This window comes from Habropoda laboriosa, unplaced genomic scaffold (assembly GCF_001263275.1).
Source record: "Habropoda laboriosa isolate 0110345459 unplaced genomic scaffold, ASM126327v1 scaffold1329, whole genome shotgun sequence".
NCBI lineage: Eukaryota > Metazoa > Arthropoda > Insecta > Hymenoptera > Apidae > Habropoda > Habropoda laboriosa.
In genome coordinates, this window is record NW_017101431.1 from 196,863 (window position 1) to 214,541 (window position 17,679).

The window sequence follows — 17,679 nt, forward strand, 5'->3', positions numbered from 1 at the left end:
TTAAACAAAACGTTGATTTTTAATATAAACTGGACTTCGTTCTATTTCACTTTATTACGCGATCAATTGTCTTTTCGTGTAGAAACTGTTTAAGAGTATCAAGAAATTTAACTGTATACCGGATGATTCTGGAAATTGGGCCAGGCTATAGCTCTGTTCCAAGTGAAGTTAAAAAAAAAATCACAGAGAAGAACATTCCATGGCACGACTTTTTTCGAAAGTGCATCGGTGCACTTACAAAGTACAACTACAGTTTCTTTTAAGTAGAACTACATAAATTTTGTTTTTTACGTAAATTCACTCTTCGAGTCATTCTTATATAAAGTAAGGTTTTTGGAAACTCAATACTTGAAAATTAAAAATTTTTATGTGAAATACAGAGCTATAACCACCTGTATATTTATACAAAGGGTGTCTCGTGCAACAGGGCACAACTACATATATCTTTAAAACGGTTAGAGATAGAAGAAAATGTTGGAAGGAAAGGATAAATTGTTTTATATGTTCTATATTACTGCATTGTTGTGCATTAATGCAATGGCAAAGTGTAGCTGCACTGTTCTTCTAAATGGGACTGTACAGGGTGTTCGGCAACTGTTGGTAGAAAATTTCAGAGATGATTTTAGAAGCCGATATAAGACGAAAATGAAGAATAAAAAAGTTGCGTTTGTGGCTTCGTTGTTTAGTTATTAATGTTTTAAAATATGCCTGTAGCCGAGCAAACCTCCTTACACCGACGAATATCGGTCAAGTGAAGACACGGGGATACAGTGATCCTCAGGTGTAGTTTAGTATTAAAGCTAGATAATTAGAAACTAAATAATTCGCAAGATCCTTTAATTTAAAGGGGCAGTAATATAAAATCTCGCCATATTTGTTGATAACAAAGCTTATGTGTTTCGAGGAATTATTGATGCGCAATCAGTCATATTTAAGTAGGAATTGGATATTTAGTAACAGTTTAGGTTTCTTCGAAAATATCGAATTTTCTATCTATGTTTACTGAACGTTCTTTGCTCAGTTTAATTAATGTTACAAGCCTTGAAAATGGGTAGCCCCTTTTTCAACACCCTGTGTGCACGTACATAAATGCAGGCCCAGGGTTGAAATGTGAAACATGCTTTTAAGGGGAACTGCTTCCTCTCGTAATCACGTTTCAGCTAAGTAAGCGATAGAATAGTCTGACGGTACATTAAAATTATTTCGCATCGTATGATGTCATTTATTACCTAGCTGGAATACAATTAAGCAGGGGAAATTCATTTCTCATGCGAGAGGAACCTATGAACCGAAATGGAAATTTTTCAAGTAAATTCTTTTGGAGTGCATAGAAGGCCAGGTGAAATAATCTCAGAAAATCGTTGTTAAATGAGTTGTTACAAATACAAAAAGTTTCGATTGATGGTTGTCAATCATTCAAATTAGAACTCTTGTTATCGAAGTAGGTACAAACCGGGCGGTAAAGTGTTAGACTGTGAAAACTACGTTTTTATTTTCCTCAAATTTGAGTCGTGTACCAACAACTTTTTATTCTTTTAATTATAAAATTTGTTTTTCTATGTTACCGTTCATAGTTGCACTGTTATTACTGTACTACTATTACTATTACTACTATTGTTACGGTTGAAATTAAAATATCTTCTAAACTAATGGTTCCTTTTTAGTATAAGTAGCTGAATATCTTTTTGTAGGGAATGACGAGCTGAATCGATTAAAAGAGGGAATTCTCGTGTAACAGATTAAAAAAATCGATATTTCGTTGCATAAATCGAAAGTACAACATTTCAGAAACATTCTCCTAAAATTTTCTAGTCGAATTCGAGAAAATAACGAAAGTAGAGCTCGTTTGGTGAGACGGAGATAAGTGGATATAGAGTGTCACGATAATACATATGTTCGTGACGTTTATGAAATGTAATTTTCAGATGGACGGATAGTGTAATAATCTGCACGCATGGTATCGTTGTTTCACAATTGACAAAGTACTATGGACCTGCAATGAGAATAAATCTGAATTCTGCGAATTCGGCGCGTATTATCTTCATTAGCCACATGTCTTCTATTAACGAAAATTCGCAACACCACGCTGCTGTCCATCAGGAACCGAAAGCTGGTATAAATGGAGAGTTGCAGGGGCAACAGAAAAACTTGACGAATTTCAACATCAACCCGGTTTTTTCAAACCTGTTCAAAATCATCTGTTACCAATTTATAAAGATTTATCTAGAGATGACTTATTAGAAAGGTGTTTAGAAGCTTTTACACAGAATTCCAACGAAAGCTTCGATGCAACCATTTGGCGACTGGCAACCTAACCTAACTTTCATTGCGGTGCGAAAACAATCGAAACTGCATCTCATTTGCCCGCTGTATTATTTAAATGAAAGTTTTTATGCAATCCTTAAAATAATGAAAATGCTGTAGATATCTGTAGAATTCAGTAGAATTTAATAGATTTCTGTAGGTTTTAATAGATATTAATAGAATATAGCAGATTTAAATAGAATTCAATAGATTTCAGTACATTTTAGTAGATTTTGGTAGATTTCAGCAGAGTTCTATCAATTTCAATCTATTTCAATAGATTTCAGTATGCCTCATATTCAGTAAGTATTCTAATACTTATGAACAGGAATACAGGGTGATTCTTATAAAGTGATTGATTGAATTTTCTCCAAAATGGAAAGAGATACACACATTATACACAGAAATAAACATGTTATCTCCCTGAAGCATAATAGTTAAAGTTTTTAGCTCCATGTGACTTATGCATAGCCTTAGATGAACTTGTACCATGGTTAATAAACTCATCATGCAGAATACTCAGAATACAATCAGACTATAAAGGAAAAAATATAAGGTCCCATTTAAAAAAATTCAGTTGTCTTTGAGATCATCTAAACACCTCCACCTATAACACTACCGTATACATCAAAAGATTTCCTCCTTGGAACAGAACATTTCTCATTTGATCCATTTTTCATATCTCTTTTCATTTTGAAGAAAACTCAATCGGTCACTTTATAAGAAGCACCCTGTATACATAACATAGGTACACACTTGTTTGTTTGATAGTATTTTCAATATGTACAGAATTGATTAACCCCATTCCTTATAATAACACGTACAGTTTCTGATCAAGGTGCAACAAAAACAGTTATATTAGTAACAAGAGTTAATTTTAATTCTAACTTTAGTTTTAATTTATAAAACTGAAGATTGCCAAATATAAATCATGTATAATACATTAGCTTTTCTTATCTGACATACAGCATTAAAACAATAAATAACTGACACTTATATGTACAGCCAATAAAAAATTGCAAGACAAGGGGTTAAGAATAAAATTTATATCGACATTTGATAAGAATACCAAAAGGGAGAAGATTTATACAGCCACTTTTAGGAAATCTTGAAATCCAGAATTCATTCATATACCTGGTAGCCGCATGTTCGTGTAACTGTTTCCTTTGGTATGCTTGCTGCTTGTCCATAGGTGAACAACAGCAGGAGTGAAGCCAGTGGAACCAAGAAACCCGACCACAACATAATACTGACACACCACTAATGCTCTGTCACACTAATGAAATAATCACCGACTCTTTTTCTACTTATACTGGTTCAGCACATCGCATTTACTGCGATTGCAACAAAGATAGAAGATACTCGCCGGTACCGGCTTTTATCGTTTGAACATATATTGCGCGTTCGCGAGATTGGCTAGTCAGAGTGTTACGTTCTCACTCTGTTCCACCTCTCCTGCTACCACAGCACTCTCTTTATTGCTACAACCAGTGACAAAGGACGACGACGAACATATTGAGACAAAGTGAAATAGAATGATGATTTTACAGCATTAACTTACTCGTACCGTAACTAAAGTATAGGGTGGGCTAAAAGTTCCTAGGTAATTTTAAAAATTAATTACTTTTTTTAAAGACATTTAAGGCTAATTTTTTTTTAAGATTGTAAAACTACAAGCTCTAGAGATTTATGATGAAGAGACTCATTTTAAGGGGGTACACCTGCCAGACAGTTTCAAAAAATCGCTTTCTTTGGGAATTTTTTCATAGGTAATTACTAAGTGACAAGTTTCATTTTTTTTTTTGGTAGACAAATATGTAACTTCTGCCGTTATTTTCCAATTTTTTTCAATCAAAACTGCTTCAAAATGGCGGAGTTATTTGTTATTATTTAGTTATTTTATCTTTTATCTAATATTCCAAGTCCACAGAGCAATCCTTCTGCATCAGAAAAACTGTCGGCAGTCTCCTTCTGTGCTTTTTTGAGTAATTTTCGTGCTCTTTTACTCTTCCCTTTCGCCTTTTCTTCAGAGTTTCTTATTCGTTGTTCGTCCTTTATTTTACAAAAGTTGTAACTGTTTATTCCTAAAATTAAATGCATCATTTGCATCATTTTTAAAATATTATTATTTCCTTCGTACAAAATGTACAGCCACAAGATTACGAACACCAGCTACATTTTACAGTCCGTTTTCAACAACTCGTAAGAGAAGAGGGTGACTTCCTGAATCGCTTGATTATGAGCAGAGTTATGCGAAGCTAAAAACTGTAGACATTTATGCAACGTTATTTTTCACACTTGATATAAAAAAAAAAAACAATCTCCATTCTCTCTAAAAATATTTCGTGTGAATAAAATTACTAAAGGATTCAATACACGTAATAGAGTTATTACTAATTTCAAATCACCTAGGGAACTTTTGGTCCACCCTTTACTTTATATAAATTGAACAGTAAAATGCTGGCCTGTTGTACCAGTATAGATACGCGAATAAGTATCGAATAATATGACACTTTAACATAAAGCAGACACATTCTGATGTTACAGTTTTCATAAATATTGTTCTGGGGTACGTAATAACATCGGAAAGAGTAATATAATGACGAATATAGTAGCCGTATCATTTGTAACTTTCCGAGCAATATTTTTAATTCGATTAAAATAACATAACCAATTTTTATCGTTCAGTATAGTTTTATTTTTATATTAACATCGTCGTCGTTGCTTTTGTACAACTTAGAATGACCTTGGTCGTTAAAATTTTAAATGAAATGCGAAAATTCCTTTCATTCTTTGCCCTTCCTTTCATCGAAAAAATTTATATACACATGTAGGGTGAACCATGTAATTGTCGTCACGATTTTTCAGACACTTTCGATGATCTGACAAAAAAAGTGTTTTAAATAAAAGTTAATCAGCTTTCAATCGGCTACAAATTGCAATATAAGAAATTATCAAAAAATTACCTTCGAAAAATGTCACCTTGACTTTTTCAAATGACTACGTATTTTTGATATACTGTTGTAGCTGATGTTAAGACCAGTTCAACAACCTTACTACGACCTTGAAACGACCCTGAATCTTGAAGTGTCGACTTAATCAAGAGAAATGGTATCGTTAAAAATTATTTCATTTCAATGAAATTACACATTTCAAAATGGCGAGCTTCAACAAGAAAAATGTTAATCATAGGCACGTTACGAAAGGAGCGTGGTACATCTTGTGTATCACATTTCATTTAAAATATTCACTTATAACTTTATATATAGGTATATAAATTTTTCTGATGGAAGAAATGGCAAGAAATGAAAGAAAGTTTAATATTTATTTAAAAATTTTAGATTCCACGGTCATTTTAAGGTTATATTATTATGCATGTTTAAATGCACATCGATGTCTGCTACAATATATAGTAGAAAAAAATATATACATTCATGTAGAAAATCATGGGTGACCTTGAAGAAAAATGTTTCTTCCATCTTATTCACCCTTTGAAACCATTTAAATTACGTATAAAAAGTTTTCTCGTACCGCCATAGCTAGAAAAAATAATTAGGTGGCCTGTTCTACGTGGCTCACCCTGTATATTGTTTCACTTTTGGGCTCAATTTTGTAGAAGCAAAGTGTTAATAGGTCGCATGAAATAATAAGTCTTGCTTTGTTTACTGGTAGAATAATAATGAACAAAGTACTTTCTTTTTGCTTAATTAAAATCTCTATCTTATTATCTCTTCGAATATTTCCTTCGGCGATTGACATATCGCATTTAATCGTATCGTATCATCTTATATAATACAACATTTAATGTACTAATGATAAAGTCTAATCTAAGCAACTGAAGATATATCTCAAAATGATATTTTCTCGATGAATAGATCTTTGATTTTAGCGTAACGAAAGGATCAATATTAAAACAAAAGAGTGTTTCAATGTTTTACATTTTAAACGAATAGAATTTGAGTTACGGTTTTTTTTTTTTACAGTTTTACTATTGTTCACACAGCTAGAATTAAAAGAAAATGTGGTTAAAATTAAAAATACACTATTTATCGGAGTTAACTCTGAATTGACAGTGAAATAAATAGAAATATACCGGTAAACTTACGATAAAACAACAAAATTAAAAAAAGTGAAACATTTTAGAATCGCAATCTTGTACATGTTGGTACTTTTCATAGCCAAATGTTAATACTATATTTGATAAAAACCGAATAAAGGTCATTTTATCAACGAAATGAACAAAGTAGTTGCAATCTTATAAACAAGACTCTCGATCTTATTTGTACGGTGATACTAACCCTTGCTCGTATTAAAGCTCTTTCGTACTGAAGCTTTTTAGGTTTGCAGATATAATGTGAAAACACTTCAACGATAGAGCGCGTTGCTATCTAAATCGAACAAATCGAATTGAAAAAATTGAAAAAAAAATTGAAACTTATCGTTCACATAGTAAATAAAAATAAAAATATTATACAGGGCGGGGCACTAACTATTGCCACCTAGAATAACTCCGAAAGTATGATAGTAGTAGAAAGGTTTTCGAAACAAAAGTTGCATGGGACAACAGGGGCCGTAGTATGGCGTTAATCTTTTGCTGCTAGGTGGAGTCGCTTCAGAGATATGAAGGTCACCTTTGTTTTTTTAAATGGGATTCTAATGGGCGACCGATGGATACCTTCGTTCTCTCCCAAAAGAGCGCAGCAAGAATGCTCTCGAGCGCGTCCACAGCCGCCATACTTACATTCGACCGCTGCTAATAAAGCGCGGCTAATCAACAAGCCGCGTTAGCATGTGGGCGTTCGCGCGGGAACACGTGACCTTCGCGGATCGCGAGCCAATTTTCTAACCGCTTTCTAACATTTCGACGATAACACGGACAGACAACTGTCCCTCTCGCTTCCTCTCAGACGGAGGAAGAATTCGTAGTTTCTCTCGTTGATAGCTATTACAAATGTAATTGACACGAAATTTCACTGATATTATCGATTTATCAGAAAACTTATCGATATATGTACATATTTACCAAACACTCTATCCGAAAGTTTTTTCATATGAATAAAACATTTTTATTATTTCAAATTACTAACTACATTATGAAATTAATCCCGAACAATTCAATTTTTTTCTATTCTTGTTTATTAGATTCATTTCTTTAATGTCAAGAACAAGAGGGTTAAACTATAGATAAATGTTCAGTATACGAATTAGTTTGTTCACTTTTGAAATCGTTCTTATCAGCTTTTTCATTGAAATGATACAAAAGTAATATGTAGGTAATTTTTAATTAACCGCCTAAAATTATTGAAGCACAGAGATTTTAATATAAAATATTTTTATTATAGTATTTGATTACTGAAATGATTCAACATTATGCTTTGTTACACGATAAAATAGATATAATAGTCAAAGTACACCGTATCGGTACGAAAACAACATTTACTGAGGTAATATCATAAAGTAAAATGCAACAACACTGCTGAGAAGCATAAATAAGGATCAATATCTTAATAATGGGAGAGGTAGGTACATCAAGCAAAACGAAGCTTCAAAATACATTATACACATACTGCAAATTTCTTTTCCTTCTTAGCGCAGGATCTTACTTATTAATTACGAAATTCTTTTTGTCCATATCGTTCGAACTAAACAAATTAATAATTAACGAAGGAAAAAGTTAACCTAATCCGTTGTGTAATTCCGTAATCGGATCTTTGGTTCCTGAAAACAAAAATCATTTTTCTTATTAATACATTTTACATAAATGTTCAAATTTAAAATTAACTGTACAATTATACTTAGTGGAACAGCTATAATGAGATCGTAAATCACGCAGCTAAGCGAAAACATTGATTGATTTAAGTACATTGTAGCTGCACAGGGGGCAGCACGCGTCAGGGAAGCCCCGGATAGCTGACGCTTCTAAATAGGCGGCAAAACGGGTAATCCGATCAGTATAGATCCTTATCTACCTTTTTTAAATACACTCGAGTCTCTTTTAATTTTTTCTTCGTACTGTGTCGCCCGGTTTTGCCTGAATTTCTCGAAACTGAGGGCAGGTATTGAGGTGACATTTAAATAGGAGCAATTAAGGATCGACGTTGCGTAGAAAAGAAACTTTATTAAAACCGGCGGAACGTGACGTGCGGATGACAATACAGAGGGTGACTCGAGGATGGAAAAATAGGTCTATTTAAGGGTTTGAGGAAGATGAACTTTGGGTTATGACTGTGTAGGAGAGTTGGAAGATGAAGAATCCAGTGTGAGTAATGGTGAAAGTTGGTGACTATTTAGTTGTGGATACAGATAAGACTAAGATTAAAAAAGAAAATATTTGAGGGTGTAACAGTACGACCTGAACGAGGTTCCAGCTCTTTATCTCACCCAAACAGATGTCGCGACGATCGGATATCGTGTTCTTTTAGACCTGTCTAATTTTACAACCTCGCTATATCTCTTCCACCAAGTATACAATTAGCACCGAAATGTAAGAAATTCAAACGTACCCAAATATAATCGTAAATATTGAAATTATGCCTAAAAATCGGAATAAACAATCTCTTGTGGTTTCTCGAATTTGATTGGTCGATAAAATGTCAAAGACTGATCCCAACCACGAGGTGCAGTATTATAGTTTGTTAAGTTGTGAACGCTGGCAAGTTTCGGTCCGGTATACGTATTATCTTCGTAAAGTTTTTTACCTACAAGAAGAAACAATTGAAAAAAAAAACAAAATGTACGTTTACACTGTATCGGGGGGAATGTCATTCACGAATTTATTAATTGGTTTTCTTCTTCTTCTTCTGTTTTTTCTTCTTCTTCTTCATTACTATTACTCGTATCACAAGCTTAACGCACAAAATAGCTTCACCAACGATCAGAGTTTAAAAGAAAAAAAAAACACAAACAAAAAACGGGTGAAATGAAGATAAAGCATAGTTAGTAAAGTAGATGTTAGAGAAAAATGAGAGCGCATGCGAATTAACTTGCCTACATCCCCTACATCCGGACAAATGTCGGCGAATTTACAATCCGGTAAAACACCATGCAAAAGATTGTCCAGAACGGGTGTATTGCGCAAATGTTTAATAGTGTCCAAAATGTCTTCCTGAGAAGCTATCATCGAGAGTAACAATGACTTTGCTTCTGCCGGTACGTTCGATTCTGTGTCCACGAATTTCCCATCTCCGTTGTTGCAGAAAGTCTCCACTTCCTCGGAGGTCATCGATCGTCGCCGGCTAGAACACTCCTCGTGATACATCGACGTATAATCTTGTTCGCCGTTCATTATACTCGAGGATTCGGATTTTTCACGGTACATTATTTCTTCGCTGTAATCGTTCATCTGGGAATCGGTATCGTCTGTTGTGTATTCTGTATCATCGGTGGATATGTAACCGTTGTTACAATGTTCTTGCAGCTTTACAGGTTCTTGGTACGCTTGTTGCTCGGCTATTCTGTATTGCAATCGATTAGAATGAAATTGCAATCCTGTCGAATTTTTCGACGAGGTTTCAATTGTAATCGAATAAATGAAATTCTACGGATCTCTTCAACACGCTCCGTTTAATACGAATCGCGGCAATCGGTGTTAACCCTTCGTAGATCCAATTCTTTTTTACTGTTCTAGGCTTTAAAGAAATCCGAGAAAATTCTTGGATAGTTATCGAAGTCTCTACTGTATTATACAATTGCTCGTTAAGTCGAATGTTTCGAACTTTTTTCGATAAAAATAAAAGTTCTTTTCGATGAAATACAAGCTTGGACCGTCAATAACAACGAAGGGTTAAAATGTAATTAATCTTTGAAAATTATTTGGTAATTTGTTAAAACGTGTCATATTGGTTTTCCTTCTCTTCTTCATATTTACCTAATGCTAAATGTATTTGCAAATTTTCGAGAAAATAATAAATACATATAATAAAACCTTCAACTCGTTAAAAACGTACTCGTTACTTATTGTAAAAGCCTATTTAAAATGAGATGAATAAAATTTGAAATATTAAACGATAAAATTTGTATTAAATAATAACTGTCTTCTTTCTCACATAGCATAAAGCTTTAAATGTTACAAATAACATATAATTTTTAATCAGACGTATTTGTTTATAACGGACATACAATTCAATGCAGATTTATGCACGAGAAAATAACGCCATTGAAACAGAGCCACTGAAAGAAAGAATGGTGAAAAAATTGAAAATTATTAAGAAAAATAGAATAGTCTAACTAGAAATAAAATATCACCTTAAAAATAAAAAGAAAAGAAGATTTAGAATAAAATTAATCAATGTATGCATTCTGATTGTTAATTAAAAGAATACAAAGGCAACACGATTCGAACTGATTGAATTTAGTCTAACGATCTAATTTGTAGAATTTCATTTATAAGAGATATACAATAATTCATTCAACGCCCCCCAAAATTTCATTCCATCTCACCTCCTATGCTCTTCCTCGTTGTTGTACTTAACGGAGCTTCGCGTTTCAAAGAATCTCGTTATGTCATTGTCGTGGTAAGAGTGCTGCACAATTGGAATAACCTTTGGACTGATCTGTTTATATTGCATAACCGGTCTGCAGGTTTTCTCAAACTCTTGTATCAATTGTTTAACCGGGATCGGCGTGTATTCGTTCTCCTCGCTCTCGATCTCCCGTTGGTTACTCATGAACTTCTCTTTTTCGTTAATCGTGCTCTTTATACACTCCGTCACCCGTTGCTCCTTCGTGTAATTTTTAATCTCTCTGTTAGTAACGTGCTGCGCGTTAGAAAAATTATATTTGCCCTGCGAAGCTTTGTTATACGCGTAATTGCGCCTGTTAGTGGAAATCGACGGTGTTGTATTCTCATTGGTGTTATATCTGCCATGATAGTTATTATGCCGTTCGATGTCCGGCTCGAAAGTGATCCGACGTGATTTCTCGACAATTGGCGACCGAGAATTTTCGAACGGAAAATCGTTATCGGTACCAACGGCTACCTCTCTCAGATAAATTTTTGTCACCTCGGTCGAATGATTGCACTCTTTACCGTTACATCGATACTGATTTCTACCTAGAACGTCACAAGGAAACTATGATTGGTGAAATGTAGAGGTTCCTTTAAACATTTCAAACATCCAAGGTACGTATTTACTTTTTCTTAACACTAGGTTTACGGACATTACTTATACAGGGTGTCCCAGGTTTTAATGGCCAAACGTTGTCGGTGTATTCTATGGGTCGAAATAAAAAAAAAAATGTTATACGAGCTTCTTTTAGAGCTTCGTTAAAAAGTTACGGCGGTAATACGAAATGAAGGAAACAATAGCAGACTCACGGTTAGTCGAAGACTGGTTGTCATAAAAGTTACGTTTCTATCGAACGTAATATTACGGAAGTGGCTGTTAAGGGGTTAATAATATAAATTACGCGGGAAACATAAAAAATTCAATGTCATTTTTCTCATATGCACGTTGTGAAACAGTAAATACGTGAAATTGGAAATTTGTAACAACCAATCACAACAATAATCCATGTAACGAGTGGAAAAACTTTGCTACTTTACACATTTTAGAAACAGTAGGCAGTCCTTTCAAACTAGACATTCACTTCTCAAAACTGACTCGAAAGGAACAAAAGATAATTAATAGAATTAAGATAGGCCACTCTAGAAGCATACACTCTCATCTCATTACCAAGCAAATCGTACAATTGCTGTAAAACACATTCTACCACATTGTCCCAAATTCTCAAGCCATCGAATTAAGCCATTGTTTACGTCGCTCTCTAAAAGATAACCTCAATGATCACCGAGAACTACATACATATTGAGTTCTGCGGAAAGTTCGTACCGATTTTTGATAGATGGCGTTTGGATACGTTAAAACAAATAAAACTCGACGAAAACATACGAAGTTCCCGTACAATTTTTAAAGATAAATTTTTCACGTGCCTTTTGAAAGTCTATTTGGTTACAATTACCAGTTTTTCTTCGGAGTTATAGTATTTTGAAGATGGGAAGAAGTAAAGTAGATTTTCGACACTTGATATCTTTCTTTTACCAAGAAGGGAAAAATGCCGTTAAAACAGTACACAAAATATCTAACGTTTACTGAGAAGGTAATCTATCAAGAAAAAAATGGATCACAAATGATTTGCAAAATTCAGAGATGAAAATTTCGATCTTAAATAAAAAATGAAGAAAAGAAACTTTCTGACAAAATGGAATTTTCAAATTGCCGGGAAACGGCAAAATGTTGCAGAACAAAGCGGTACATATCTTACAGAGTAAAGAAATTATTGTCTTAAAGCATGAAATTTACTTATTTATTGAAATAATGTTCAAAATGGCGTCCTTCAGTTGTGAATAAATAGCTCATTCTACGATATCTGCATTTATATTAAAAAAATTGAAGGTAACCCTGAAAGCTTCGAAAGAAACACCTAATAAAAAGTATACTATAGTTATCTCGAGAAACTCTGCAACATATTAAGCAACAGAAAAAACTTTCAATCGGTTCACTGACAGTAGAACAATTTAAAGTGATCACGTTACGCGGTTCACCCTGTACATTTGTTTCTAATGCAATTTAATCGTGCTACAAATAGCTATAAAATATTCCCCACGATACGATCAAATTGCACAAGTACATATTCCCCGTGAGTATTGTTAAAAATATAGATTTTCAAACGAACACGTTCGACTTAGCGGATGTTGTTAGTTTCAGCAAGATTAAATTTGTGAACGTCCTTTTATTTGCATACAGCTTCAAGTGGATACTATAAAAAGATATCGATTGGCAACGAAGTATAGATCGTTGTTTATTTTAGATATACAACGAAAAAGAATGCGACAATGGTACCGCATCGATTGAATAACATTGACGGCGTCTGCCAATTGATGCCTTCTAGGTTACTGAACTCTCGGCGAAGCTTTACGGACAAGTTTAACATCGACTTGCGTCTAACATAGAGAAAATGTCAATGCCTTTGGTATTTCTGGTACGACTTTTTCTTCTTGTCAGTTGGCCGCATAATTATCTTACACATAGATCCTACCATCGTGAACGACAGTAGAATTAATTACAATGAAAATTTCAGTTGGTGCTCGCAGCTCGGTGTAAAAATAAACAGTAAAACCGAGCCGACTGAAATTTCAATCCTTCGAAATGATTAACTATTTGCTCGCGATTTGAAAACAATTCGAGCAAACAAGAATACAGCATGGAACGTTGCCAAATAGAAACGTGCCAACTAGTTTGAACAGAATAAAGATGATACAACTTGGATTTGAAATTGACATACCTGTGGTGGGTAGATTTGTGTCTAAAGACAAGTCCACGGTAAAGGGATTATAAAACGGTTTCTCGACGGCTGGCTCAGGTACTATAGGTGTAAGCGGAGGTAGAGTGGAAAACTTCGAATTGCCATTCATTTCCTGTGCACAATATGATTTCTTTAAGTTCTAGTTCGAAGTATCACAGTCTGTGCAAAACATTTTCATCGCTTGTAAATCAACGACACTAAAAAGCACTGTACGTTTCTTTCCCCCTTTTTTTCTAATTTTCACCGTTAGTATTTATGGCAATAAGTACATAATATTATCATTACTTGAATAACGACTAACTATGAAAAACAGTAAAAAATAAACGTGTATTTATCCTCGACGATTTATATCGACGATGGGAACTTTTGCATAGACCTAATAGTTATTTTTTGCGACAATACAGGCCACGATACAGCGAGGACGTGTAAAATCGGTCAGGGGTAAAAGTAAACATATTTCGGGTGTCGAGACAATCGAACTGACAGAAATAAATATGAACAGTTAAGGACCTGGAGCCTCGGCCAGGGCCGTACGAAGACATGTTTGAAATCTGCTGGTAAATTTAACTTTGTCGTTCGACTGATTTTTATAAAACATTCGTGGCTTAAGGAATAATTCGAAATATTCCAAATAGTAATTAACAGATTTGCAGATTTTCCACTTGTAAATGAAACCACGATGTTAACCATGAGTCGTCGTTCTTTTAGGATCAAGTTCCAATAGGCCCATCGGTGGCCGATCGACACGAAATTAGGCGTGGAGGGGAAGAAGGAAGAGTGAATACCAAATATAAAATATCAGCTTCGGCCAATCGTTAGTTTCAGAGATATTAATAAAAAAAGAACTATCGGTACTGTGCATTGAAACTGTACAGTATCGAGTATGGGCACTATATCTTCGTCCAAGTAAGGCTCATTGAACGAAGTAGCTACTGAAAGCGTGGATTTGAATCTAACCTAACCTAACCACGTATGTAATCATTTTGTTGATCAGTCGAGCTGGAGCACAGCGTCTAATACCACCGAATATCTAGGCAATATCAGAACAATCGTCGCTACGCCGAAATTTTACATGGGACACCCTGTAGATACTGAGGTCGCTACCGCTACATATGAGCCGTTTAATGCAAAAGTGGTGTAAGTGAATTTTTTGCCTTTTTGAGTTAACGCCACATCTCGAAAGCTCAACCTTCATTCTGTTTCGTGCAGAAGTGGTGTAAGTATATCTTCGTTAGTTTCTCGGTGGATGGAAAAATAAGTAAGAACCACATACTCAAATGGCAATGGTGTAAGTCAGTCTTTGGTGTGAGATAAATGACGACAATGTAAACCACGTTTTATACGTTTTATTCACTTTTTTTTAAATAATTTGTTTGGTAATTAACGAAGCAATAGAAACATAATGTCTATCTCGACAAGCAGATCCCTTTTTTATTACATCTAATAATAACTACCTTCCTGGTTTGCACGAAAATGGTGCAAGTCAGAAGAATATTGAATAAAATGATTATATATAAACTTGATTTTCGGGGCAAAATGGCGTTATTGGCTTAAGGTATACACTATACAGTGGCTTACATAAAAGAGATTTAACGTTTTTCCATATTCTTGAATTTTACAGAACTTTTACTTTATCCATCATTATTCAGAATTCAACTATTTTGACTTACACCACTTTCGCATTAAACGGCTCATATTATCATTAGCTACTCGATAGTGAGGGCGACAACCTCACAGTGAAGACGATTGTTTAGTAACATCTGGATAGGCAGCACTCAATGTGTTAGTAACGTCTGTACACGCAGTTTCTATTAATATCTCGGAAACTAATGATTGGCTGAAGCTGATATTTTATATTTGGGGTCCACTTCCCCTCCTCTCTTTTCCCGCCAAATTTCTACACCCTTCTTTAATTCCGCAGAAATCCAAAAGGAATACAGTTCGAGGATTTAATTTACGACCTCGCTAAATCGTGGCTCGTGCTATAGTGTAACAGTAAGGCTTACCGGTTTTCCCGCGTACGTTGGAGTTTTTAATACACCGGGTGTGCTCGGTGTTTGTGGCTGATCCTTATCTACGACCCATTTTTCGGACCTCTTCCTGCGCTTCGCGAATATTTCAGCACCTGTAAATCAATCTTATGTTTAATAATTAATAATAATCCCTGAGACAACCGTAAGCTTCTTAAAATGACAGTTCTTTGAATCGAATAACACACACTTAACCCTTGTGTGGACAAACGAAATGTTCACGGTTATTTCAAGCTTTAATATTTCAAAATTTTTGCATAAATTTTTGCGTTGGAAAAGTAGATCGACGTGAAAATGTCCAAAGCGGTTTCACAACACGGGAAATTGTTAAAGGAAATATAAGAATACCCGGTTACCCACAGAAGGGTTAAAAAGGGAACATCTCAAAGTGATAATCACCGATTTTGTTGAAACTTTGATATACAGTAGTTCTCGAAAAAACTATTCGACACGTGGTTCTTCACGAACGAGTGAAAATCGCCCTGAAAATTCGAGGTGGTAAATATATTTACTCTAATATCTCGAAATCTATTAGAGATAGAGAAATAGTGTAAATTGACGAATTTTGTATATTTCAACGTCAAATTTGGAAAATAAAAGATAATAAATAATTTTTACCACATATGTTTATTACCCTCATCTTTGAAAGCGATTTTCACTCCTTCAACGTGGACAATTACGTATAAAAAAGAATAAATGTCGAATATTTTTTTGAGAACTAATATATACCAAAATTTTATCAATATCGGTGATTATCGTTTCAGAATGTTGCCTTGTTAGAACACCTAGTTAGAACACCTGTAAAGAAAATTGTTCATTACCGCGGCCTCTTTGATTATTTAAGTCGCGGACGATATCAAAGAGTTTTTCAGGATTTTTTGGCATTGGTTCAATGTTTACTTCTTCGCCCAAAGCTTGGATACCATGTATGTCCAATACTTTTCCATGCGGATTCATCATACACTTTAACGGTACTTTATCCTGATAAAAGAAAAATGTTAAGTTAATTATAAGCGATATTCTTTTCGGCAAAATTCATTTAATAATTCTACGACAAACATGTCACAATCGATTGTTAGATCATAGTTCGTTAATAAAAGAATAAGTAGTATTTTTTTTCAAGGAACGTATTAGAAATCATGCTTAAACGCTAGATTCTTTAGCACATTTATATAGTTTTTTTTTTTTTGTGTTATAGATATGGATTTGAAATTTAATTTACAGAAATTATTTTTAACATTACACAAGAATTGAATTATTCTTTGTAAATAAGAAACTTGTTAAAAGATGCAATTTTATAAACTACAGATTAATCGTTAATGCAATAAGAAATTGTATATGCCGTTAATTAAATATAAATACAATGTGTTGTTTTACAATAAACTTTGTCAAAATGAATTTTAAGAAACCTATACAATTTTCTTTTTTTTTCGTTTATAATAACTGTCTGCAAATACTATTGTTTGTTGACGGTTAAATGTGTTTATTAAACACATAAGTGAACATAATAAGTGGCAAATATTAACTATATGTAATACTAGATTTATTTAACAATATATTATTAATTTTTGCAAAGGACTATAAGAAGTATTGAATAAAAGTATGTCTAAACTTTATTAACAAATTTTCTTCCCTTCCTTTTCGATATTGAAATTAATTTATACAGCATTCTGTATTACTGAAAAAAATGACATTTTCACTAAAAAATTGATTGCATAGCGTGCATATATTTAAATTTAGTAATTCCTTATTGTTAATTTATAAAAGTATATCCCTAGGCTATAAAATAATGTTATAATATATTAATAAACATTAAGAGAAAATCAAAATCCGCCAAAGTGACATTTATAAAATTGTAAAATTCATGAAAATATATAAAAATACGCACTGCAATTTTGAACACACACCACTTACTCTATGAACAGGAGTCGAAGGTTCATCTACATCTTCTATACCTATAATAAATCGATTTAAATAACTGAATAACAAGTTTTTAAATACCCGAAAGTTACGAAAATTACAGTTAAAATTAAAAGTTTCA

The 17,679-nt window shown here is 33.8% G+C and overlaps 2 protein-coding genes across 2 annotated transcripts in view; both read right to left on the reverse strand.

Moving 5' to 3' along the window:
• The window catches only part of LOC108578127 (lysosomal alpha-mannosidase-like), a 24,486-nt gene extending 20,933 nt beyond the window's left edge, over positions 1-3,553 (reverse strand). The window contains exon 1 of the mRNA XM_017941392.1: positions 3,439-3,553. Within this exon, the coding sequence (XP_017796881.1) occupies positions 3,439-3,549 (111 nt within the window). The 5' untranslated portion in view covers positions 3,550-3,553. The remainder of the gene's footprint in view (positions 1-3,438) is intronic.
• Positions 3,554-7,823: 4,270 nt separating this feature from the next.
• Positions 7,824-17,679, reverse strand: part of LOC108578150 — a 15,464-nt gene continuing 5,608 nt past the window's right edge. Inside the window, exons 5-12 of the mRNA XM_017941419.1 lie at positions 17,553-17,593; positions 16,460-16,619; positions 15,615-15,733; positions 13,588-13,720; positions 10,744-11,356; positions 9,292-9,758; positions 8,808-9,002; positions 7,824-8,022 (exon numbers count right to left, since the gene is read on the reverse strand). Of these exons, the coding sequence (XP_017796908.1) occupies positions 8,839-9,002; positions 9,292-9,758; positions 10,744-11,356; positions 13,588-13,720; positions 15,615-15,733; positions 16,460-16,619; positions 17,553-17,593 (1,697 nt within the window). The 3' untranslated portion in view covers positions 7,824-8,022; positions 8,808-8,838. The remainder of the gene's footprint in view (positions 8,023-8,807; positions 9,003-9,291; positions 9,759-10,743; positions 11,357-13,587; positions 13,721-15,614; positions 15,734-16,459; positions 16,620-17,552; positions 17,594-17,679) is intronic.